Source organism: Chiloscyllium plagiosum, unplaced genomic scaffold (genome assembly GCF_037043375.1).
Source record: "Chiloscyllium plagiosum isolate Xiang-an unplaced genomic scaffold, Cpla_swu_hap1 HiC_scaffold_19, whole genome shotgun sequence".
Classification (NCBI taxonomy): Eukaryota; Metazoa; Chordata; class Chondrichthyes; order Orectolobiformes; family Hemiscylliidae; genus Chiloscyllium; species Chiloscyllium plagiosum.
In genome coordinates, this window is record NW_028270157.1 from 5,426,864 (window position 1) to 5,452,777 (window position 25,914).

Genomic DNA, 25,914 nt, shown 5'->3' on the forward strand with positions numbered 1-25,914 from the left:
TTTATGGGATGTTACTATATCCAAACAGTTGATGTTTAGTTATTAAATAATCTATTATTTTGTTAAGTTTTCTGATAGAGTTACAGTTATAGCAATGCTTCTTTCTTTTGTTTGTAATTTAACTCCAGGGTAAGAATAAAGTGTGTTTATTTAAAGTTGAGTAATGAAACCAATCTATTATATCTGGAACACAGCACCTCTCACTTGCCTTTAGATAAGATAAAGGTTAGGGTTTGGGAAATCTCCTTGATATGTTTGAAGGGGGTTTGGTCTGGTCCATAACAGGCTCACTCAAAAGGGGAACTGACAGGCAGCTTTGTTGCAGCAAACGAGACCCTCAAATAGTATGTTGCCTCCCTGGTGCCAGGGTCAGGGATGTCACACAGAGGCTGCAGGGCATTCTGAACGGGGAAGGTGAGCAGTCAGCAGTCGTGGTACATGTAAGTCTCATAGACATGGGTAACAGAAGGAATGAGATCCTGCAACAGGAATTGAGAGAGTTAGGTAGTAAATTAAAAAGGAAATCTATGAAGTTTGTGATCTCCAGATTACTTTGAGTGTTACTGAATATAGGAATATAAGGTGGCATGGTGACTCAGAGGTTAGCACTGCTGCCTCACAGTGCCAGTGACCTGGGTTTGATTCAAGCCTCAGGCGACTGTCTCTGTGGAGTTTGCACATTCTCCCCATGTCTGCATGGATTTCCTCCCACTGTCCAAAGAACTGCAGGTTGGAATGAATTGGCCATGCTAAATTGCCCATTGTGTTCAGGGAAGTGTAGGTTAGGTGCATTAGTCAGGGGAAATGTAAAGTAATAGGATAGAGGAATGGATCTGGGTGGGGCACTCTTCAGAGGGTCGGTGTGGACTTGTTGGGCCAAATGGCCTCTTTCCACACTGCAGGTAAGTCAGATGAACATATTGCTAAAGGGATGGTGTGAAAGGAAGGTGTTTAGATTTTTGGATCATTGGGACAGTTTCTGGAATAGTGAGATCTGTACAAGGGTTGTCCTCATCTGGATTGGGTCCCCTATCCTTGCTAGGAAGTCTAGGATAGACTTGCCAGGGAGATTTTAAACTGATCCAGCAGGAGAACGGGGTGCAGACTAAATGTAAAGTCAGAGGCAAGGTCCAATCAGATGTCGAAGGAATGCGAGGACAGATCAGCAGATGGAGAAGATACATGGGCCGGAGAGCTTAAATGTATCTGTTTTAATGCAAGGAACTTAACTGTTCAAGCAAATGAACTTAGAGCATTGATCAGCCAGTGGGAATATAATATTGTTACAATAACTGAGACATGGGTGAAGGAAGAACAGGACTGGCAGCTCAACATTCCACGATGTAGAAGTCTCAGGCACGATGGGGGGATGTCAGAGAGGTGGGGACATTGCATTATTGATAAAAGAATCCATCACTGCACTAACAAGAGATGTCCCCGAAGAGTCTTCAAATGAGACTGTCTGAGTAGAGCTTAGAAATAATAAAAAAAGAGGCATTGTTGGGATTACCCTACAGGCTCCCCAACAGTCAGAGGGAGATGGAGGGGCTGATATGGAGGCAATTCACAGAAAGGTGTGAGTGGAACAGGATTATAGTTGGAGGAGACTTCAACTTTCCGAACATTAACTGGGATCACCTTAACGTGTAATGATTAGACTAGGACAGGTTTTTGTATCAGTACATAGATAGTCTGACCACAAATGGGGCCGTGCTGGACTGAACCCTTGGGGATGAAGCTGGTGAAGTGTTAAACATTTGAGTGGGTGAGTGTTCTGGGGACAGTGAGCATAACTCTGTGAGTTTCAAAGTCATTATGGAAAGCAATAAAGGTTGTGCAGAAGGTAAGTGTCTAAGCTGGGGAAAGGCTGAATTCAATATCATCTGACAGGATTTGGGAAATATAGACTGGGAGCAGCTACTGGCAAGTAAGTCTGCATTTGGCAAGTGATGAATTGGAGATGCCGGTGTTGGACTGGGGTGTACAAAATTAAAAATCACACAACACCAGGTTATAGTCCAACAGGTTTAATTGGAAGCACTAGCTTTCGGAGCGACGCTCCTTCATCAGGTGGTAGTGGAGGGCTCAATCCTAACACAGAATTTATAGCAAAAATTTACAGTGTGATGTAACTGAAATTATACATTGAAAAATTGATTGTCTGTTAAGCCTTTCATCTGTTAGAATACAGTGATAGTTTCACTCCTTTCATGTATAAATCACAAAACCCTTTTTTTTAAAAAGTTGCATTCTCGGGTTAGCTGTTAACAATGGTGATAGATAGACAATATGTTGAAGGTGTTAGCCCCCTGTGTTCTGTCTATGCCATGATGTTTAGATTGATTCTAATCTAAAAAGTGAGATAACGGAGTTTTACATAAGTTCATCCAGTTTTTGAGCTCAGAGTTCTACATGAATGCATGCAGTTTTTGAGCAAAGTACAATGTAACCCTGCAAGTACAAATTCCACAAAATATGTGTGTGCATGTGGGTCTTTGTCTGTGTGTGTGTGTGTGTGTATGTCTCTCTCTGGGTTGGGGGTTGAGAGTGTGAGAAAGTGTATGTGTGTGTGTAGTGAGTGCAGAGTGTCTTAAGTCTGTGAGGGGGTGCATGTGTGAGTGTGGGAGTGTGTGTGTCTGTAAGGGTGTATGTGGGTGTCTGTGTGTGCATCTGTGTGTACGTGTGTCCCTGTATATGTGTGTATAGGAGTGCCTGTGTGTGTGAGAGTGTGTGTGTGTAAGAGTATCTGTGTGTGTGTGTGTGTGTAGTGCAATAGTGGTCAGCTGTAATGTGACATGAACCCAAGGTCCCAGTTGAGGCCCTCCCTATGGGTACCGAACTTAGCTATCAGCCTCTGCTCGGCCACTTTTCTCTGCTGCCTGTCCCGAAATCCACCTTGGAGGGTGGTCACCCGAAGGTCCGAGGCTGAATGTCCTGGACCACTGAAGTGTTCCCCAACTGGGGGGGAACCCTCCTGTCTGTTGATTGTTGTGCGGTGCCCATTCATCCGTTGTTGTAGCCTTTGCTCGGTTTCCCCAATGTGCCATGCCTCCGGGTATACTTGCCTGCAGCGTATAAGATAGACAACGTTGGCTGAGTCACATGAGCACCTGCCATGTACAGGGTGGGAGGTGTCCCCATGCGTAATGGTGGTATCTATGTCCACACTCTGGCAGGTACTCATGTGACTCAGTCAACGCTGTAAATCTTTGCTATAAATTCTGTGTGTTAGGATTGAGCCCTCCACTACCACCTGATGAAGGAGCGTCACTCCGAAAGCTAGTGCTTCCAATTAAACCTGTTGGACTGTAACCTGGTGTTGTGTGATTTTTAACTTTGGCAAGTGGGAGTCCTTTAAAGGTAGTGTACTGAGATTTCAGACCAGTGTGTTCCTCTAAGAGTGAAGGCAGCAAGTCCAGGGATCCCTGAGTGTCAAGGGATATTGAGAATTTCATAAAGATAAAGAAGGAAGTACATGTCAGGAACAGCGCATTAAATAGAGGGGAGACCCTTTGAGAGTATGGAGCGTGTAGGGGGGGTTGCTTCTGAAGGAAATGAGGGGCCAGGAAATATCGTTGGCGGATAGGAACAAGGAAAACCCCAGGCATTTTATAACTATGTAAAGTGTTAGAGGGTTACTGGGGAAAGAGTGGGGCCTATTAGAGACCAAAGGGGCAACCTGTGCACGGAGCCAGAGGAGGTGGGTGAGGATCTTAAATGAATATTTCTCATCCATATTCACTGTAGCTGGGAATTTCAGTTGGGGTGGTGAGGTTCTAGAACACATTAAGATTAATAAGGAGGAGATATTAGATGCTTTAATAGATAGACAAGTATATAAATCCCCAGGGCCTGATGAGATGTATCCCAGTCTGTTATCGGAGGTAAGGGAGATTGCTGGGGCCCTGACGGTGATATTTAATACTTCACTGGCCACAGGTGAAATGCCAGACGACTGGAGGATAGCTAATGTGGCTCCTTTGTTCAATAAGGGCAGTAGGAACAGACCAGGTAATTACAGAGCAGATAGTCCCGACAGCAGGGGGAGGGACATTATTGGAAAATATTCTGAAGAACAGGATTAATCAATACTCGGAAACCACGATGTGGAGGAGCTGGTGTTGGACTGGGATGGACACAGTCAGAAGTCACATGACACCAGGTTATAGTCAAATAGGCTTATTTGAAATCACAAGCTTTCGGAGTGCTGCTCCTTCATCAGTTGATATGGTTTACACGGAGTTCAGTAAGGCCTTTGACAAGGTCCCACATGGAAGGCTGGTCCAATAGGTAAGGACCCATGGGATCCAAGGCTGGGAGCAAAAGTGGCTTCCAAATAGGAGGCAGAGGGTGATGGTGAAGCACTGTTTCTGTGATTGGAAGCTGCTGACCAGTGGTGTACCACAGGGATCAGTGCTGGGACCCTTGCTGTTTATTACATACAGTAACAACTTGGGTATGAATGTAGAAGGTTCAATTAGTAAGTTTGCCGATGACATGAAAATTAGTGGTATTGTTGATAGTGAGGAGGGCCAGGCTACAGTCTGATATTGATCAGCTGGTAAGCTGGGCAAAGCAATGGCAGATGGAATTTAATCCTGATAAGTGGGAGGTGATGCACTTTGGGAGGTTTGATAAGGGAAGGATATAAACAATGAATGGTAGGTCCCTAAGGAGTACTGAGGAACAAAGGGACCTTGATGTACATGTCCGTAGATCCCTGAAGGTGTCAGCACGGGAGGGCAGGGTGGGGAAGGAGGGATATAGGGGGCTTGTCTTCATTACCCAGGACTTGGAAGCCTCATTAAAACTTTCTACAACATTGATTCGAGCACAGATGGAATACTGTGTGCAGTTCTGGTCGCCGCACTATCGGAAGGATGTGATTGCATGGAGAGGGTGCAGAGGAGATTCACAGGATGGTGCCTGGGATGGAAAGGCTCAGTTATGAGAAGAGACTGGATTGGCTGGGTCTGTTTTCCCTGCAGCAGAGGAAGGATCTGACTTGGGATACAAAATTATGAGAGTAGATTGTGAGAGTCTTTTCCCAATGGCAAATGTGTCTAATACCTATGGGTATAAATTTCAGGTGAGGAGCAAATGGTTTAGAGGAGATCTGAGAAAAAGCTTTTCCACCCAGAGGGTGGTAGAAATATGGAGTGTGCTGCCTGACAGGGTGATGGAGGCAGGGACTCTCACAACATTCCAGAAGCATCTGGATGAGCAATTAAAATACCAGGACACGATAGGCTATGGACTAAGTGCAGGTCAATGGGATTAGTGTAGATTGGTGTTTGTTGGTCAGCACAAGCATGGTGGGCCGAAGGGCCTGTTTTGATGTTATATGACTCCAGGACTCTATTTAAAACAGAGATTAGGAGAAATAGAAACATAGAACATTACAGCACAGAACAGTACAGGCCCCAATGTTTTCCCTCAGTGCATGTTGAGACTTTAGTATTCTGTTCCTGAAAAGTTGGTGGAAGCAAAGTCCCCAGACAGAGGTAGATGGATTCTTGTTAAACAAGACAGTGAGGTGTTATCAGGGTTAGGCAGGAATATGGGACTGAGGTCACAATCAGTTCATCTACAATCTTATTAGAAGATGGAACTGATTCATGTGTCAAATTACCTACTTGCTCATATGTCTGTATGTTCATTTTACTCCCTCTGTTCCTTCTTAGATACCTTATTAACTGTGTTTTATATTTCAAGCTAATATATCCTGCTAAAATCTTGTAATTAATTATTAAGAAAGTAACATTTGCAAAACACCATAATCTAATCAAACAGAGTTAGCATGGCTTCATGAAACAGAGGTCATGTCTGATCAATATATCGGAGTTTTTCGAGGATCTCAACTAGAACGGACAGAGGAGAGCTGGTCGATGTGTTGTATTTGGAGTTGCAGAAGACATTTGACTAGTTCTTCACGGAAGGTGAAGTCATGGGATAAGAGCCCATGCTGTTGGAGTAGTATACTGGCATTGATAAAGAATTATCTCATGGGCAGGGAAACAATAAGGGATTCATTTTCAGGATGGCGACATGTAACCATTAGAGTTCCACAGGTATCTGTGCTGGGACTGCAACTGTTTACAATATACATTAATGACTTGCATGTACTGGGGCCAAATTTGCAGATGACACAAAAATAGTTGGAAAGGCATGAGAGGATCTCCAAGAAAATCTCACATCTGGACACAGACATCAAGTTTTTACATCACACTGTAAACGTTTGCTATAAATTCTGTATCTTACAATCTTATACTCCACAACCACCTGATGAAGGAGCAGCGCTCCGAAAGCTAGTGCTTCCAATTAAACCTGTTGGACTATAACCTGGTGTTGTGTGATTTTTAACTTTGTCCACCCCAGTCCAACACCGGCATCTCCAAATCAGTTTAGAGAGAGATACTGATATTGAGTGAGTGTGCATGAGGTGGCAAATAGAATAGAACATGAGAAAACGTGAAGTTGTTCATTTTGGAAAGAACAAAAGAACAGAATATTATTTAAATGGAGAAAGAAATTGCAAAATGCTGTGACACAAAGGAATTTGGGGGTGACTTGTGCACAAAACACAGAAAGCTAGCACACAGGGACAGCAGGTAATTAGGAAGGCTATTGGAATGTTGGCCCTTATTTCATGGAGTTTAGAGTTTAAGAACTCCTGCAACTGTACAAGGTGCTTGGGAGACCACATCTGAAGTGTATTCTCAAATATCCCCTTCAATGGGGGGCACGGTGGCACAATGGTTAGCACTGCTGCCTCACAGTGCAAGAGACCCGGGTTCAATTCCTGCCTCAGGCGACTGACTGTGTTGAGTTTGTACATTCTCCCCGTGTCTGCGTGGGTTTCCTCCAGGTGCTCCGGTTTCCTCCCACAATCCAAAAATGTGCAGGTTAGGTGAATTGACCATGCTAAAGTGGCCGTAGTGTTAGGGGTAGGGGTAAATATAGGGGAATGGGTCTGGGTGGGTTGTGCATTGGTGTGGACTTGTTGGGCCAAAGGGTCTGTTTCCACACTAAGTAATCTAATGGCTGCCATTGCTCCTCTCTTGATATTTCCCCTAATTTAGTATCCCAGTTCACTTTGATGCCCATGCAGTTGCCTTAAGTTAAAAAATACTAGTCTCACGCCCACTTTTCTCCTTTTCAAATTGAACATAAAAGTAAATCACTTGTGGTGGCTGCTACCTAAGGATGCCTTTACTCTGAGGTCATTAGGTTACCCCGTCACATCACACAGTACCAAGTCTAATATGAACTACTCCCTGGCTAGTTCCAGAATGTGCTGCTCCAAGGACCAGAAGGCGTAGGTTTAAGGTGAGAGGGGAAACATTTTAAAAGGACCTAATGGGCAAATGTTTTCATGCAGAAGGTGGTGCGCATATGGAATGAGCTGCCAGAGGAAGTGGTGGAGGCTGGTACAATTGCAACATTTAAAAGGCATTTGGATGGGTATATGAATAGGAAGGATTTAGAGAAATGTGGGCCAAGTGCTGGCAAATGGGACTAGATTGATTTAGGATATCTGGTCGGCATGGATGAGTTGGACTGAAAGGTTTGTTGCTGTGTTGCACATCCCGATGATTCTACAACATCAATGCGTGCTGTCATTGTGTTACAGTATGGATAAACATACTGAAATGAAACAGAACATGAAAACTTAAAAGCAGAACATGACATCACAGAATGAACAGTTAAGAGAATCTAATACTTTATTGAAGAATTTGATTGATTGATTGTCACATGTACCTAGATACAGTGAAAAGCTTTGTTTGCGAGCAATACAGACAGATCATAGCAAGGTCATACAAATCATAGGGTGAACAAACCTTGGACAGAGGCATAGGTTACACTGCACAGGATGTGTGCACAGCAAGGTCAACATTAACAAGATCAGCATTATTTGAAGTTAATCCATTCATCAGTGTAATAACAGCCAGGAAGGAGCTGTTCATGAACCTGTTGGTACACGTGTTCAAGCTTCTGTACCTCCTGCCTGATGGAAGAGGTTGTAGGAGATCATTACTGGGGTGGGAGGGGTCTTTGATGATGTTGTCAGCCTTTCCGCAGCAGTGAGCTGTGTAAATGGAGCCCATGGATGGGAGGTTGGTTTCCGTGATGGTGTGGCCTGTGCACACCACCTTCTGTAGTTTCTTACAGTCCTGGGCAGAGCAGTTGCCGTACCAGGCTGTTATACACCCGGACAGTATGCTCTCAATGGGGCATCTGTAGGAGTTGGTGAGGGTCCTTGTGGAAGTGCCAAATTTCCTGAGCTGCCTGAGGAAGAAGAGGCACTGTTGTGCCTCCTTGACCATCGAATCCACATGGGAGGTCCAGGTCAGGTTGTCAGTTATCATCACTCTGAGGAACTTCATGGTCTCCACCCTCTCAACCTCCGCTCCGTTGAGGTGGATGGGGATGTATTCTCCTCCTTCCTTTCTGAAGTCCACAATCAGTTCTTTAGTTTTGCTGAAGTTGAGAGAGAGGTTGTTCTCATTGCACCAGGTCACTAAGCCCTGTATCTCCCTACTGTATTTTGACACATCATTGTTTGATATCTGTCCTACCATGGTTGGTGTCCTCAGCAAACTTATCGAAGGCATTCATTCAGAATTTGGTAACACAGTTATGGGAGTACAGTCGGGGGCCGAGAGTGCCTAAGGCCATAGACCATAAGACACAGGAGCAGAAATTAGGCCAGTCAGCCCATCGGCTTTGCTCCGCCATTCAATCATCGCTCATAGGTTTTTCAACCCCATCCTCTTGCTTTCTCCTCATAATGTACTCAATGACCTGGCCTCCACAGCCTTCTGTGGCACTGAATTCCATAGATTTCCCACTCTCTGGCTGAAGAAGTTACTCCTTATCTCCGTTCTAAAGGGTCTTCCCTTTACTCTAAGGCTGTGTCCTCAGGTCCTAGTCTCTCCTACCAATGGAAACATCTTCCCAACATCCACTCTGTCCATGCTGTTCTGTATTCTGTAAGTTTCAATTAGAAACTCCCTCATCCTTCTAAACTCCAGTGAGTATAGCATCAGTGTTCTCGAATGTTCATCATATGCTAAGCATTTCATTCCTGGGATCATCGTGTGAACCTCCCTGGACCTGCTCCAGGGCCAATACATCCTTCCTGAGAAATGGGGCCCAAAATTGAGCACAATACTTCAAATGTGGTCTGACCAGGCCTTATAAAACCTCAGAACCTTCATGCCTTTATATGGGCAACATGGTGGCTCAGTGGTTAGCACTGCTGCCTCACAGCACCAGGGACCAATTCCTACCTCATCTGTGTGAAGTTTGCACATTCTCCCATGTCTGCGTGGGTTTCCTCTGGTGCTCCAGTTTCCTCCCACAATCCAAAGATGTGCACAGCTGGTGAATTGGCCATGTTAAATTGCCCACAGTGTTAGGTGCATTAGTCGGGGGTAAATATAAGGTAGGGGAATGGGTCTGGGTAGGTTGCTCTTTGGAGAGTGGGTGTGGACTTGTTGGGCCAAAGGGCATGTTTCCATACTGTAGGGAATCTAATCTAATCATTTCTAGTCCTCTCAAGGTGAATGACAACATTGTATTTGCCTTCCTAATTATCAACTCAACCTGCAAGTTTACCTTGGGGAGCTCCAGCATTGAGTGTTATCATGGGGGAGGTGCAGTTGTCCATCTTCACTTAATGCAGTCTGTGGGTCAGGAAGCTGAGAATACAGTTGCAGTGGGCTACTGCAATATGAAGCTTTAAAAGAGTGACAGTCAAAGAAATTGCACAGTCAGCATTGATGTCAACAAGAATACAAGTTTAAAGTGCTGCAGACTGAAAACAGTGAGAGAAATGTTAAATATTGAAACATCATATTAGCATAAGAATTACTAAGCACATTCAGAAGAAATTGAAGGAGAAACAACACTTTCATAAAGATTAATGGTCAAGGATGGCACAATGATGAACAAAATATGAAATTACTGCAAATGTTGGAGGTCTGAAATAAAAATAGAAAATGCTAGAGATACTTAGCACACTTGGCAGTGGGTTTGGAAAGAGAAGCAGCTTATATTTCAAATGCAACAGAACTCCATTTCAGGAATGAATGGGGCTGGAAGGAAGCACAGGCACCACTGCAATGCATCAATAAGAATTAATCTTTGCATTTGCAATTAAAATAAAGCGGACTAGGTATTTCCTTTAGCACCCACTTTAAATTAAACCACAACCACTTGGAACTGGAGCAACGCCGTTGGCGATCAGCTTGTTCGGTCGATGGCGGTGAAGCAGCGCCCTCCTCGGCTGGAGGACGCCTATACCGATCACGTGGCACGGAGCCGTGACGAATCGGCTGATCGGGAATAAATGAAGACGCCCGGCTGGTTTTCCGCCGGTGTTGGGCGAGGGGAGAAGGGTGAGGGGTAAATGCCGGGTATTTAAGTGGAGTGCAGGCGGGAAAAGGCCGTTTATTTCTCGGAGGTTCCGGGACGCGAATCTGCGGCGGAAGGAAACGGGGATAGGCCGCAGGCTCTGCCGGGAGGTGCGCGCGCAGCCTGGAGTCGACGGCCACGTCGGAGCAAAAAGAGAAATGGGTCAGTGAGAGAATAATATAGAATATATACGTTATATAGGGGAGGGGGAGTGAGTCAGCAAGAGGTTTATATAAAATTTATACATTATATAGTTGTATGTGTGTAATATATAGGGGATACAGGGGGAGTGGGTCAGTGAGGAAATTATAGAACATATGGATTATATAGGGTGTGTGTATAATGTATGGGGGATAGAGGGGGAGTGCGTCAGTAAGAGACTTTTAAATATTTATAGTTGTGTGTATGTAATATACAGGGGAAGTGGGTCAGTGAGAAAATTATATAGAATACTATATATACATTATATGGGTGTGTGTAATGTATACAGAATAGAGAGAGGGGGGAGTGTAATGTATATAGAATAGAGAGAGAGAGAGAGGGGAGTGTGCCAGTAAGAGATTTATTTAAAATATAAACATTAGTTGTGTGTGTATTAGGGGATAGAAGGGGAGTAGGTCAGTGAGAAAATTATGTAGAATATATACATTATATAGAGGTGTGTGTATAATATACAGTGGATAAACAAAGAACAAAAAAAATTTACAGCCCAGGAACAGGCCCTTTGGCCCTCCAAGCCTGAGCCGATCCAAATGTACTGTCTAAACCTGTTGGTCAATTCCTAGGCATTTGTTTCCCTCTGCTCCTCACCTACACCTACATCTGTCCAAGCACATCTTAAATGAATCTACCGTGCCTGCCTCTACCACCTCTGCTGGCAATGTGTTCCAGGTGCCCACCACCCTCTGTGTGAAGTACTTGCCGCGTGTATCCCCCTTAAACTTTCCACCTCTTGAAAGCGTGACCTCTTGTTATTGAATCCTTCACCCTGGGAAAAAGCTTGTCTCTATCCACCCTGTCTATACCCTTCATGATTTTGTAAACCTCAATCAGGTTCCCCTCCGCGCCCCCCCCCCCCCCCCCAATCTCTTTCTTCTAGTGAGAAAAAACCTAACCTACTCAAGCTCTCTTCATAGCTAGCACCTTCCATACTAGGCAACGTTCTCATAAACCTTCTCTGCACCATCTCCAAAGCGTCCATATCCTTTTGGTAATGTGGCGACCAGAACTGTACACCGTATTCTAAATGCGGCCGAACCAATGTCTTGTACAATGTTAACATGGCTGGCCAGCTCTTATACTCAATACCTTGACCAATGAAGGCAAGCATACTATAAGCCTTCTTGACCACTCTATGCACCTGTGCAGCAACCTTCAGGGCACAATGGACCTGTATTCCCAGATCTCTCTGCCCATCAACTTTTCCCAAGGCTCTTCCATTCATTGTATAATTCGCTCTAGAATTAGACTTGCTTAAGTGCATCACCTCATTTGTCTGGATTGAAAGCCATCTGCCACTTTTCTGCCCAACTCTCCAGTCTATCCATATCCTCCTGTATTCTCTGACAGTCCCTTTTGCTTTCTGCTACTCACCAATCTTTGTGTCATCTGCAAACTTGCTGATCATACCAACAGTGCCCTCTTCCAGATCATTTATGTATATTACAAACAACAGTGGCCCCAATACTGACCCCTGTGGAACACCACTGGTCACCACTGGATGAGGGAGTGGGTCTATGAGAATTGTATAAATGTTCCCTATACCTTTAGGGACGTGTCCATAATATCTGAGGAGAGGGGGAGTTGTTCAATGAGTTAATTATATAAAATACACAATATATAGGGATGGGTTTATAATGTTGTGGTTCTGTTCGCCGAGCTGGGAATTTGTGTTGCAGACATTTCGTCCCCTGTCTAGGTGACATCCTCAGTGCTTGGGAGCCTCCTGTGAAGCGCTTCTGTGATCTTTCCTCCGGTATTTGTAGTGGTTTGAATCTGCCACTTCCGGTTGTCAGTTCCAGCTGTCCGCTGCAGTGGCCGGTATATTGGGTCCAGGTTGATGTGCTTATTGATTGAATCTGTGGATGAGAGGCATGGCACTCATCCACTGATTCAATCTACAAGCACATTGACCTGGACCCAATATACCGGCCACTGCAGCGGACAGCTGGAACTGACAACCGGAAGTGGCAGATTCAAACCACTACAAATACCGGAGGAAAGATCACAGAAGCGCTTCACAGGAGGCTCCCAAGCCCTGAGGATGTCACCTAGACAGGGGACGAAACGTCTGCAACACAAATTCCCAGCTCGGCGAACAGAACCACAACAACGAGCACCCGAGCTACAAATCTTCGCACAAACTTTGAATGGGTTTATAATATACAGGGGATAGATGAGGAATGGATCAGTGAGATTTATGTAAAGTATACAATATAAGAATATGTATAATATACAGTGGATACAGAGAGGAATAGATCAGTGAGTGACTTATTAAAATATACAGGTTATATACAATGTATAGAGATGTGTGCATATAATAGGGGATAGAGAGAAATGGGTCAGTGAGTGATATCTGTATAAAATATACAATGTACAGAGAGTAGAGAATATACGTAATACAGAGTGTAGAGAAATGGGTCAGTGATAAACTTTTTAAATGTACAATATATACAGTGGGAATAATATACAGGGGATAGAGGGAGGGAAATGTCAGTGAGAGACTTAAATAAATGATTCAGTATAAAGAGGGTTGTTGGTCACAGGCCTCCAGCCTGAACAATGTTCTGCCCCAAGGATTGATGCTGGGTTGACTGTTGTTCATAATTTATATAAGTAATTTGGATGAGAATACAAGAAGCATGGTTAGTAAGTTTGGATCTATAGGTGTGTGTATAACATTCAGGAGACAAAGAGGGGGGAGTGGGTCAGTGAGAAAAAGTTGGTGTCATCCAACTTACAACATTGGTGGTAGATTTGTACAGCATAGAAACAGACCAATTGGTCCAACTTGTCTGTGCTGCTCAAATAGTCTAATCTAGTCCCATTTGCCAAATGCCGCCTTCACTGCCCTGTCTACCTGTGACTCCACCTTCAAGGAACTATGAACCTGCACCCCGAGGTCTTTGTTCAGCAACAGTCCTCAGGAACTCCTCATTAAGTGTATAAGTAGCAGTATTCAAGAAGCACCTGGATGAATACATGAATAGGAAGGGAATCTTCCTGAAGATTGTATTTTTCTGTATTAAAACATAAGTGTCAGTGCCGGTTTGGAGGGCTGATGGGCCTGTACCTGTGCTGTACTGTTCTTTGTTCTAAGCCCTGCCCTGATTTGCCTTACCAAAATACAATCTCTCCTATTTATCTTAAGTCTGTCTGCTGCCCATCAGCCCGTCTGGTCAAGGTCCTGTCATACTCAGACATAATCACCTTCACTGCCCACTACACTACCAATTTCGGTGTCACCTGCATACTTATCACACCACCTATATTCACATCCAAGTCATTTTATATAAATGACAAAAAGCAGTGGGCCCAGTACCAATTCTCGTGGCACACCGCTGGTCACAGGTCTCCAGTCTGAAAAACAACACTCCACCACCACCACCCTCTGTCTCCTACCTTCAAGCCAATACGTAGTTCCTTGAGTAGCATTACAGGCAGACAGGTGATGAAGGTGTTTGGCACACTTACCTTCATTGGTCAAAGCATTGAGTTCAGGAGTGGGGATGTCACATTACAAGTCAGGTCACATTTGAAGTATTACGTACAATTGGTCAACCTGCTATAGGAAGGATTTCATTAAACTGGAAAGGGGTGCAAAAAAGACTTGTAAGGACGTTACTGAGATTGGAAGGTTTGAGTTCACAGGGAGAGGCTGGGACTTTCCTCCCTGGAGCACTGGAGGCAGAGGGATGACCTTACAGAGGATTATAAAAGCCTGATGGGCATAGATAAGGTGGTAAGCCAAGGTAGGGTTGTCCACAACTAGACCACGTAGATTTAAGGTGAGAGGGGAAAAGATTTAAAAGGGATAACTTTTTTAGGGTGTGTATGTGAACTGAGATGCCAGAGAAAGTGGTAGAGGCAAGTACAGGTGGAGAGATGGGGAGAGGAATAGTTATTTGGAATATTGTGCTCCCCTTGTAGCAGTGAGGGGTGCATGGGGAGTAAAGAGGAAGCATGGAGGTCCCAATTCAAACAACAAGGTGGGAGGGGTGGTGGTGGGAGAGGGTGAAACTGAGGGAGGGAGAGTGATGTGAGTGAAAGGCTGGAGAGAAGTTGAGAGAGATTGTCGTCTTTCTTCAGAAATACTACATAATTTTTTTTCCAAAAACTGTGTATTTTTGTGGACATCCCAGGCAAGCTGTTGGAGTTCTAGGATTAAGATCCAGTGACAATGAAGGAGTGGTGACATAGTTCCAAGTCAGTAGGGTTTGTGATTTGAAACTGATGTTTGGAGATTTGGAGATGATGGTCCCATGTATCTACTGCTCCCCTCTCTCTAGTTGTTAGAGGTTGAAGGTTTGGGGACTTTCAGTTTTGCACTGTTTCTTGATTTGTTTTTTTTTAAATGTGACTGTGTCTTTACCTCTGGCTCGTGATGTATTCTTTCAACTGGGAATCCACGCAAACATTTGTAAATTGATAATTCCTTCAGTCTTATGGAAGTGCCAAGCAGCAGACTAGTGTTACTTAATGTTATTGCTGGATCCTTGAAGTTATTCCAGATTAAGAAGGCTTGCACTGAATTAATTTGTTCTTTTAATTATCCTTTGCTCAAGTATGATTTTAACAAAATTAACTTAGTTCAGGAGTGCTAACCTAGGAAGGCCATAAATGTATGTGTGCCGTTATGGCTTGTGCAATATTTTTAGTTTGTGAAGCACAAATGTAATGTTCTGGTGTATAGTTCGGGTGAAGTTTTACTCTTTCATCAGATGTAGACATGACTGGCAAGGCTAGTATCTGTTGCATCCCTAACTGTGCTTTTAATTGTGGCTTGCTCAGCCATTTCAGAGAACAGTTACAAGTCAACCACAATACTGTAGGTCTGAAGTCATATGTAAGATAAACCAGGTAAGCACAAGATTTCCTTAAAAGGATACTGCCCTTTTTCTCTGTTCTCCTTAAATAGAAAGGCATGTGATCCTTGGTGGAAACTTTATGGAGACTTAAAGTCATAGTCACACAGCACGGAAACAGCCCCTTCGGTCCAACCAGTCCATGCCAAACATAATCCCAAACTAAATTAATCCCACCTGCCTGCTTCTGGCCTATATTCCTCCAAACCTTTCCTATTGATGTCCTTTATCCAAATATCTGTGTTGTAATTGTACCCACATCTTCCAGTTCAGGAAGTTCGTTCCACACATGAACCACCCTCTGTTTCAATCAAAAATTCCCACAAATGTCTTTTTAAATCTCTCTCCTCTCGCCTAGTCTTGAAAACCCCATCCTAGGGAAAAGAAACTCCCATTAACTCTCTCTATTCCCCTCATTATTTTATAAACTTCTATCAGATCTATCACTGAAGGATGGGGCAGTGCCTTGGATATGTAGATATCCAAGATTGACTCTCTTCAAGGCAGACACAGCAATTGAAGCTGCTAGAAAGGCATCTCCTTACTGAGCAATGTTGGGAAAGTTTGACCAGGTTGTTATTGTGAGACTGCAGCTCATGGCTGAACATATTGCACCAAATCCCAGTGTGGTTTCAGAACTGTCAGGTCTACAATTATAACTTCTCTTGGTAAGAGAAAGGCCTGTAATTGAGCTAACCAAGATACTTGACCATGTGAGCAGCAGAAGAAAATGAAGCTTAACGATATTCTCTTTTCAAGATAAAAGGATGGGTAACATTAGCAATGACTAAGCCATATGGGCACCTTTTGAGATTCCCCAGTGGGGTCACATAGGATTATGTTCTGGCACCATCACGCTATCATATTCTCTTTGCTTTTGCCATATTCCTTCAGCCCATCCGTGAGGGTGTCATCTTACGTATGAGACCTGACCAGGGCTGATCAGTTTTGCTCACGTCCGATCCAGGACAGTCCTAAGAGTTGCTATGAGCTGATGCTGCTGCACTGGCATTCCATACACACAACAGCCAGGTTAAGGAAATGGATAGACACTTGCACCTGCAAAGAGTTTGGTTTAACGGTTGGCATCAGGGAGAGAAATATCATTTACTAGGAAGTCAGACTTTACCTGACAAAAGGAGCAGTGCTCTGAAAGCTTGTGGTTTCAAACAAACCTGTTGGACTTTAATCTGGTGTCATGTGACTTCTGACCGTGTCCACCCCAATCCAACACTGGCACCTCCACATCTGTCTACAGATACTACCAGACCTGTTGGGTTTCTCCAGTGATTTTTCTTATTATTTCGAATATTCCATAATAATCTTTGTTAACTGACATTAAAGCAGTCTGTTTGAGAACTGTTATCAGTGAATGCTATAAATATTCATTGAGTCAAGTAATCTCTGGAGACAGACAAAAAATGTTGTTATGCTTTCGTTCAGTGATCTTTATCATAAGGACAGGTGGGGAATGATGAAAATAAAAGGGTTGAGTTGTGATGAAAGGTGAAAGGTCAGCATGATGAGTGGCAAAGGGGTGATAGTGCAAGGTCAAAGGAGATGGTGGGAGAACAGTTAACGGAATAAAAGAGATGATGTATCTGAGGTAACTGTAAATAGCAGCAGTGGAAACGAGACCAGCAGTTGCTACTCAGAATAAATGAAAGCAGTAGATACAATACATTAAATTTGGTGATAGAAGTTATGTACAAATTTAAATGAATAGCTATTATCCTATTGTAAGTATCATGTTCGATCACCTCATGCTGATATTGCTTTCTGAATACTGCAGGTGGGTGGCTTTCCACTTTGTTTTCCGGCTTGATCGGGTCACGGGAAATGAGAATATTAATCCTGGGTCTGGATGGAGCAGGCAAGACCACGATCCTCTACCAACTACAAGTTGGTGAAGTTGTCACCACCATTCCCAGTGAGTATGATGTCCTGATTCTATATTTTAATTAGCAGTCCCCCAAAAAGAAAGTGAACATTTAACTGGCTTTCAGTAAGAGTTGATTTTTGACAGTTTCTAGAGTTTTTTGTAATGTTGAAAAACTCTGGATAAATCTGAATCCATTATGTAATAATGCATTGTGTTTATTTCCTCACTCTCTTGCACTTAATGCACAAATACTGCAATATATAAGTTGCTGCTTGAGTGGACCAGCATGGACGAGGTTGGTCAACTGGCAGTAGCAATTCTATAATTTGACATAAAAGCATGTGAATTAGAAGCAGGAATAGTGCACAGCCTCTTGAGCCTGTCCTATCATTCATTTGATGATGGCTGATCTGAACCATTTACCATCAATAATCTTACACCCTCTTGGTAGTCAAGTATCTATCTGTCTCTGCCTTTAGTTTCAAGAACTCCACTTCCATTACTTTTTGAGATTTCTGAAGACACTCAACCATTTGAGAAAACATGCTTCTCCTTATTGTTGGGAACATATTTGTGGATTATCGAATTAGTAAAGCAACATTTGGATATTTTGGGGTTGGAAAGGATTTATCAGTAGGTTATGGAAGCCATATGGGTTGTTCGGTATTGGAATTGGTCCTCCTGGGTGGAGGCCATCTTCCGCCTAGGAACCCTCCAACCACAAGGGATGAATGCAGATTTCTCCAGCTTTCTCATTTCCCCCCCCCCCACCTTTTCTCAGTCCCAACCCTCAGACTCAGCACCGCCTTCTTGACCTGCGATCTTCTTCCTGACCTCTCCGCCCCCACCCTCTCTCCAGCCTATCACCCTCACCTTAACCTCCTTCCTCCTATCTTATTCCCAACGCCCCTCCCCCAAGTCCCTCCTCCCTACCTTTTATCTTAACCTGCTTGGCACACCCTCCTCATTCCTGAAGAAGGGCTTATGCCCGAAACGTCGATTCTCCTGCTCCTTTGCTGCCTGACCTGCTGCGCTTTTCCAGCAACACATTTTTAAGCAAGGATTTATCAGTGATCACCTTAGAGCACTGGGTTGTCAATTTGCTGCTGTTTTTTTAAGAAGTGCCTGTGGAAAAGCAGAGTTCTAAAGGGATAAAGGTGGCATTCTATAGTTTTAAAAATTCTTGAGCAACCAGATCTGAAATGCCCTTATGGACTGATGCTGCCATCGCCTAGCAATAGACTCTGCACTGAGGCAACAGATTTTTCAGTCTACACGTAGAAGCAGTGGGAACTTGCAGAGACGTTTGCAAGGAGCCGAAAGCAACCTGTGTTAGAAATATGTTAGCAATAGTTTAGAAAGAACTGGAGAGTTTCAAGAATCAGGAGTCCTAACCATTTCTCATCTAAATCAGCAATCTGGTTCTGGCAGTTTCCCATCATTCTGTTGCCTACAGTGACATAAACCTATTGTCAACCTGTTCTATGTCCTATAAGAAATAGGATTTATAATCATCTAGAAAGGAATACGTTGATTAGGGATAGTCAGCAGTTTTGTGAAGGGTAGGTTGTGCCTCACAAACCTTACTGAGAAGGTGACTAAAAGGTGGATGAGGGTATAGCAGTTGATGTGGTGTATATGGATTTCAGTAAGGTGTTTGATAAGGTTCCCCATGATGGGCTGTTGCTTAAAATACAGAGGCACGGGATTGAGGGTGATTTAGCAGTTTGGATCAGAAATTGGCCAGCTGTAAGAAGATGGTGGTGGTTAATGGGAAATGTTCATCCTGGAGTTCAGTTACTAGTGGTGTGCTGCAAGGATCTGTTTTGGGTCCACTGCTGTTGGCCATTTTATTATAAATGTCCTGGATGAGGGCACTTAGAAGGATAGGTTAGTAAATTTTGTGGATGCCACTAAGATCACTACAGTTGTGGATAGTGACAAGTTTAATGCAAAAAAGTGAGAGGTGATTCACTTTGAATGAAGTAACCGGAATACAGAGTATTGGGCTAATGGTAACATTCTTGGCAGTATAGATGAGCAGAGACATCTCTCCATGTACATAGATCTTGCCACCCAGGTTGATAGGAGAAAGTGAGGACTGCAGATGCTGGAGTACCAGAGTTGAAAAATGTAGTGCTGGAAAAACACAGCAGGCCAGGCAGCATCCGAGGAGCAGGAGAATCGACGTTTTGGAATCGAGGCTTCCTGAAGAAGGGCTTATGCCCAAAACGTCGATTCTCCTGCTCCTCAGATGCTGCCTGGCCTGCTGTGTTTTTCCAGCACCACATTTTTCAACCCAGGTTGATAGGGTTGTTAAGAAGGCATACAGTGTGTTAGTTTTTGTTGGTAGAGGGATTGAGTTTTGGCTACACTTGGAGTATTGTGTACAGTTCTGGTCACTGTGTTATAGGAAGGATGTGGAAGCTTTGGAAAGGATGCAGAGGAGATTTACTAGGATGTTGCCTGGTACGGAGGGAAGGCCTTATGAGGTAAGGCTGAGGGACTGGAGGCTTTTTTTTGTTAAAGAGAAGGTTGAGAGATGACTTTAATTGAGGCATATCTGGTAATCAGAGGTTTAGATATAGTGGACAGTGAGAGCCTTTTTTCCTCAGATGGCGATGGCTAGCATGACGGGATATAGCTTTAACTGATATAGGACAAATGTCAGAGCTAGTTTCTTTACTCTGCAGTAGGGGTGTGGAGCACACTACCTCCAACAGTAGTAGACTTGCCAACTTTAAGGGCATTTAAATGGTTGTTGGGATAGGCTATGGACGAGAATGGAATAGTGTAGGTTAGGTGGGCTTCAGATTGGTTTCACAGGTTGGTGCAACATTGAGGGCTGATGGGCCTATAATGCGCTGTAATGTTTTATGCTCAAGGAACCATAGGAATTGAGAAATGAGTCCTTTTAATTTAAACTCTTGTTTTCCCTATTTTCCATTCATAATTGCTCTGCAGAGCTGTGTTTGGGTCATATCCTGTTTGTGTATATAGTTTGTATTGGATTAAGGTAATTTGGTTAATTTGTGCAGTAGCTTAAATGATAACCAGTTTGCCATTTGTTTGAAAAATAGGTTGCCTCTAATGACTGTTATTATTGAATTTATTGTAAAGCCTGATGAAAGGCTAATTTCTTCCAGCTGATAGTCAAATAGAATGAATTTTGATTGAATAAGGCATTGTGCTTTCTTATTGTGTAGCTTGTAGACTAATAGGGCTTTACTTCCAGTGTACTCCTCCTGGACTGGTAGTCTTAACATTCCCTTTGCTTTAAATGGACAACTCCTTTTTTTTTGTTTTGAAACAATAACCCTTGGTTGTGGAGGGGTACAATGTTTCAACTGGTTCTAGATCTAGGAGAATGTAGCCTAAAAATTAGGGATTGACTGACTGTTCAGGAAGGATGTTAAGAATTCTTCTATACAGGGCGAGAGTGGTTTAGAACTCTTTCCACAAACAGCAGTGGATGCTGAATCAGTTGTTCAGCTCAAATCTGAGCTTTGCTGAAGAGAATTTATGTAAGGGAGGTGAGCCAAATGCTGGTATATAGAGTTGGACCACTGATCAGTCATTAAATGAAGGAACAGGCTTGGTGCTGAATAGCCTACTCCTGTTACTGTGGTGAGAAATGCTGCTGGATTTCACCGCTGAACAGCCCAGCTCTAATTTTAATGATCCCTCTTTGTTCTGGATTCCCTGATCAGGGAACATAATATCTCTGAATTTCTTTCACTGTGTCATTGGGTGTGTTTTATTTTGAAGGTAGCTATTTAATCTGCGTTTGCTGCATATTGTGTGTTCCAAATCTGTTTTTAATTTGACGTGGAAATGGCTTTCTCTGAAAGTGATTTCTGTTAAATCAATAGGATGTGCTGTGTAACAAGCAGACCAAGCAATTCTTAAGGACTATTTGGTCAGTTAAGCCATGATACGGTAGAGCTGTTGTGGCATAATGTTAGTGTCCCTGACTCTGAACCAGAAGGCCTAGGTTCCAGACCTACCTGCTCCAGAAATGTGAGAACATTTCTGAACAGGTTGCTTGGGAAGGAAAGCCTTGATACAGTAGAAAACTCTGATCATTGCACTTTGCAGTCCTGATGCCTGTGTTCTTCATTTCCTTCATTACTGGTAACTGTGACTAAGCATTTTCTAAAGACCTAAAATTCTTTCCCTACACCTCACTGCTTCCCTACTTTGCTCCTTTCTTTTTTTTTACAAACCACCTCTTAAAACAAAGCCCTTAGAATGATGTTTCCTGGTCCCCTGTCACAATATCTCCTATGGCTCACTGTCAGGACTATTTGATCAATAGTGCTGCAGAACAATCTGGTTTAAAGAGCAAAGCACATTTTTGCTAATTGCTAAATGTGAATGATCCTCCAAATGTGGGTGACAACTTGGCAGTCACAAATGAATATTATGTCCAACATTTTAAAAATATTCTGGAGATGCTCAACAGATCTGCAGTGTGTTTAATATTTCAAATTAGGGTAGTAATATTGGGTTATCTCATGTGCTACTGAGGGGATGAACGGAGTGCAATTGAACATTTGACCAGAACTGGTGTAAGAGGGAAGACTTCAAATGTGTGGATCATTGGGATCTCTCCCAGGGAAGGTGGGACCTGTACAAGGGCGGGTTGCACCTAAACTGTAGAGGCACCAGTATCCTGGTGGGGAGGTTTAAACTAGTGGGGCAGAGGGTGGGAACCAGAGCAGCAGGTCCGTAAGGATAGAGGCTGGGGAGGAGCTTGAGACTAAAGCAAATACTACTAAGAGGAAAAACAATCAGGGAGAGGTTGCTGAGCTCAGCAGAACTGGGGGCTTGGACTGTATTTGCTACTGTGTAATCAGCATAACGCCTTTAGATCAGAATGGTGCTGGAAAAGCACAGCAGGTCAGGCAGCATCTGAGGAGCAGGAAAATCGACGTTTCTGGCAAAAGCCCTTCATCAGGAATAGAGGCAGGAAGCCTCCAGTGTGAAGAGATAAATCAGAATAACGGCTACAATGGACATAGTTGAAAGAGAGACAGGATTGGCAACCTAATTGTTTTTAGACGAAACAGTGGAGGAAGCAAAAGTGGTGAGGAAGTTGCATTACTGGTTAGGGAGCATATCTCAGCACCCTGGAGGGATCTTGCAGTGAGGCATGATGGGTAGAGCTCAGGAAAAGGAAGGGTGTAATCACCACCATGCTGGGATTGTACTACAGACCTCCCAGCTGCCAGTGGGAGATAAAGGGAGAGAGATGTAGTCAGATTTGGCAAAGATATGAAAATAAGAGGATGGTTATGGAGTGTAACTGTAACCCTCACCCTGGTATTCATTGGAACACCCTTAGTGCCAGGGGTGTGGACGGGAGCAATTTGCTAGGTGTCTCACGGGGTTTTTTGAAATGGTATGTGGGTAATCTAAGGAGGGTAAGGGCCATACTGGACCTGTGTTGGAAATGAACCTGTCCAGGTGATGAAAGTGTCACTGCGGGAGCATTTTGGGAATAGTGACCATAATTCTGTAAGTCTTTTAAGGTACTTACGCTTGAGAACAAAAGTGGTCCTCAAATGAAGATGTTAAATTGGGGAAAGGCTAACTAAATTCAATACTTGCCTAATTCAGTGAATATAGATTCGGAGTAGCTATTTGAGGGTAAATCTACATCTGACAAGCTTCCAAAAATAGCAATTGATCAGAGTGCAGGACAGGCTGTTCCTGTGAAAAATGAAGAACCAGAAAGGCAGGATTAGGGAACCTTAGATATCAGGAAATTCAGCTTAGTCAAAATGAGGCATATGAGGTCTAAGCAACTAAAAACAAGGTAAGGTCCTGGGGAGTGTGGCTGAACAAAGAGATCTTGGAGTGCAGGTTCATAGTAAACTTGAAAGTGGAGTTACAGGTAGATAGGATAGTGAAGAAGGTGTTTGGTATGCTTTCCTTTATTAGTCAGTGTATTGCGTACAGGAGTTAGGAGGTCATGTTGTGTCTGTATAAGACATTGGTTAGGCCACTGTTGGAATATTGTGTGCAATTCTGATCTCCTTCCTATGGGAAAGATGTTGTGAAACTTGAAAGGGTTCAGAAAAGATTTACAAGGATGTTGCCAGGGTTGGAGGATTTGTGCTATCGGGAGAGGCTGAACAGGCTGGGGCTGTTTTCCCTGGAGCGTCGGAGGTTAAGAGTGACCTCTGAGGTTTATAAAATAATTAGGGGCGCGGATAGGATAAATAGATAAGGTAACTTCCCTGGGGTGGGGGAGTCCAGAACTAGAGGGCATTGGTTTAGGGTGAGAGGGGGAAGATATAAAAGAGACCGAAGGGGGCGGGGGGGCAATGTTTTCACGCAGAGGGTGGTACGTGTATGGAATGAGCTCGCAGAGGAAGTGGAGGCTAGTATGATTGCAATATTTAAAAGTCATTTGGATGGGTATATGAATAGGAAGTGTTTGGAGGGATATGGGCCAGGTGCTGGCAGGTGGGACAAGATTGGGTTGGGCTATCTGGTCGGCATGGACGGGTTGGACCGAAGGGTCTGTTTCCATCCTGTACATCTGACCCTAAGTCATTGAAAAATGTAGAGAAAGAAGGGAGGAGTTAAGGGGGGTATGAAATGTCTGGCTAGCAGGGTTCCAGAGAATCCCAAGAGGGGCGGCACGGTGGCTTAGTAGTTAGCACTGCTGCCCCTCAGCGCTAGGGTCCCAGGTTCAATTCCTGTCTCGTCGACTGTCTGTGTGGAGTTTGCACATTCTTCCTGTGTCTGTGTGGGTTTCATCTGGGTGCTCGGTTTCCTCCCACAGTCCAAAGGTGTCCAAGTCAGGTGAATTGACCGTGCTAAATTGCCCATAGTGTTAGATGCATTAGTAATTGTTGGGTAGGGGAATGGGTTTGGGTGGGCTACTCTTTCGAGGGTCGGTGTGGACTTGTTGGGCTGAAGGGCTGTTTCCATTCTGTAGGGAATCTAATCTAATCTAATCATTTTATACACTTTAGGAATAGAGGGTAGCTGGGGAAGAGAAGGCCCTCTCTAAAATAAAAGAACAAGGGTTGTGTGTGGAGCCAGAGAAAATGGGTGAGATCCTTGACTACTTTTACATCGGTATTCACCAAAAAGAGGGATGTGAGGAAAAATGTGTGAATACCTCAGGCAGTTCAACATAATCCAGGAAGAAGTATTGGTTATCTTGAAATCTGTTAAGGTAGACAAGTCTCCAAGGCCAGATGAGATCTATCTCCAGATACTGTGGGGGGTGGGGGGGGGGGGGCGGCAGGCAAGGGAAGAAATAGATGGGGCCTTAACATATCTTTGCATCCTCTTAGGCCTCAGCTGAGGTTCCGGAGGACTAGAAAATGGCAGATTGTTCCTAACTTTAAGGGAAACAGATAATCCAGGTAATTGCAGACTGGTGAGCCTGACTCCAGTGATTGGAAGATGGTTGGAGAAGATACTGATGTAGGATTTAATCACATTTGGACGAGAGTGGACTTGTTAGTAGTAAGTAGCATGGGTTTGTGCAAGGAAGATCATGTCTCACCAATTTGAGTTTTGTGAGGAATGATTAACAGAGAAGCAGTGGATGTTGTCTACGTAGACTTTCGTTAGGCATTTGGTAAGGTCCCTCCTGGCAGGCTGATACAAAAGGTGTAGATTAGATTAGATTAGATTAGATTAGATTCTCTACAGCATGGAAACAGGCCTTTCGGCCCAACAAGTCCACACCGACCCACCGAAGAGTAACCCACCCAGACCCATTTCCCTCTGACTACGGGCAGTTTAGCACGGCCAATTCACATGACTTGCACATCTTTGGACTGTGGGAGGAAACCGGAGCACCCGGAGGAAACCCATGCAGACACGGGGAGAATGTGCAAACTCCACACAGACAGTTGCCCAAGGCTATAATCGAACCTGGGAGCCTGGTGCTGTGAGGCAGCAGTAGAGTCTTATGGGATCAGGGTAAGCAGGCTGGATGGATACAAAGCTGCCTTGGTCATAGACAGAGTAGTGATGGAAGGGAGGTTTTCAGAATGGAGATCAGTAACTAGTGGGGCTCCACAGGGTTGGTGCTGGGTTCTTTCTTTGTAATATATATAAATGATCTGGAGAAAAATTATAGGTCTGATTGGTAAGTTTGTGGGTGACACCAAAATCAGCAGAATTCTAAATAGAGGAGGATTGTCATAGAATACAGCAGGATGTAGATTGCAGATTTGGGCAGAGAAATAGCAATTGGAGTTTAATCCAGAGAAATGTGAGGTGATGTATTTTAGATGGTCATTTTCAGTTGTAAGTTATATAATAAATGGCAGAACCCTTGGGACATGGTGGGGGATTTGGGCGTATAGGTCTGGAGGTGGCAATGCAAGTTAATAACCTGGTCAAGAGGGCATACAACATGCCTGCCTTCGTCAAGCTCGGCGTTATAAAAGTTGGCGAGTTATTTTACAGCTGTGTAAAACTTTAGACCACATTTGGAATATTGCATGCAGTTCTGGTCACCACTCTACCAGAAGGATGTGGATGCTTCAGAGA

At 43.8% G+C, this 25,914-nt stretch overlaps 1 protein-coding gene and 1 pseudogene across 1 annotated transcript in view; one reads left to right on the plus strand and one right to left on the minus strand.

Moving 5' to 3' along the window:
- Positions 1-7,825: 7,825 nt before the first annotated feature.
- LOC148146707 (uncharacterized) lies at positions 7,826-8,752 on the minus strand (annotated as a pseudogene).
- A 1,682-nt stretch (positions 8,753-10,434) lies between these two features.
- The window catches only part of arl1 (ARF like GTPase 1), a 28,363-nt gene continuing 12,883 nt past the window's right edge, over positions 10,435-25,914 (plus strand). The window contains exons 1-2 of the mRNA XM_043708729.2: positions 10,435-10,581; positions 17,296-17,433. Coding sequence (XP_043564664.1) covers positions 10,578-10,581; positions 17,296-17,433 — 142 coding nt within the window. The 5' untranslated portion in view covers positions 10,435-10,577. The remainder of the gene's footprint in view (positions 10,582-17,295; positions 17,434-25,914) is intronic.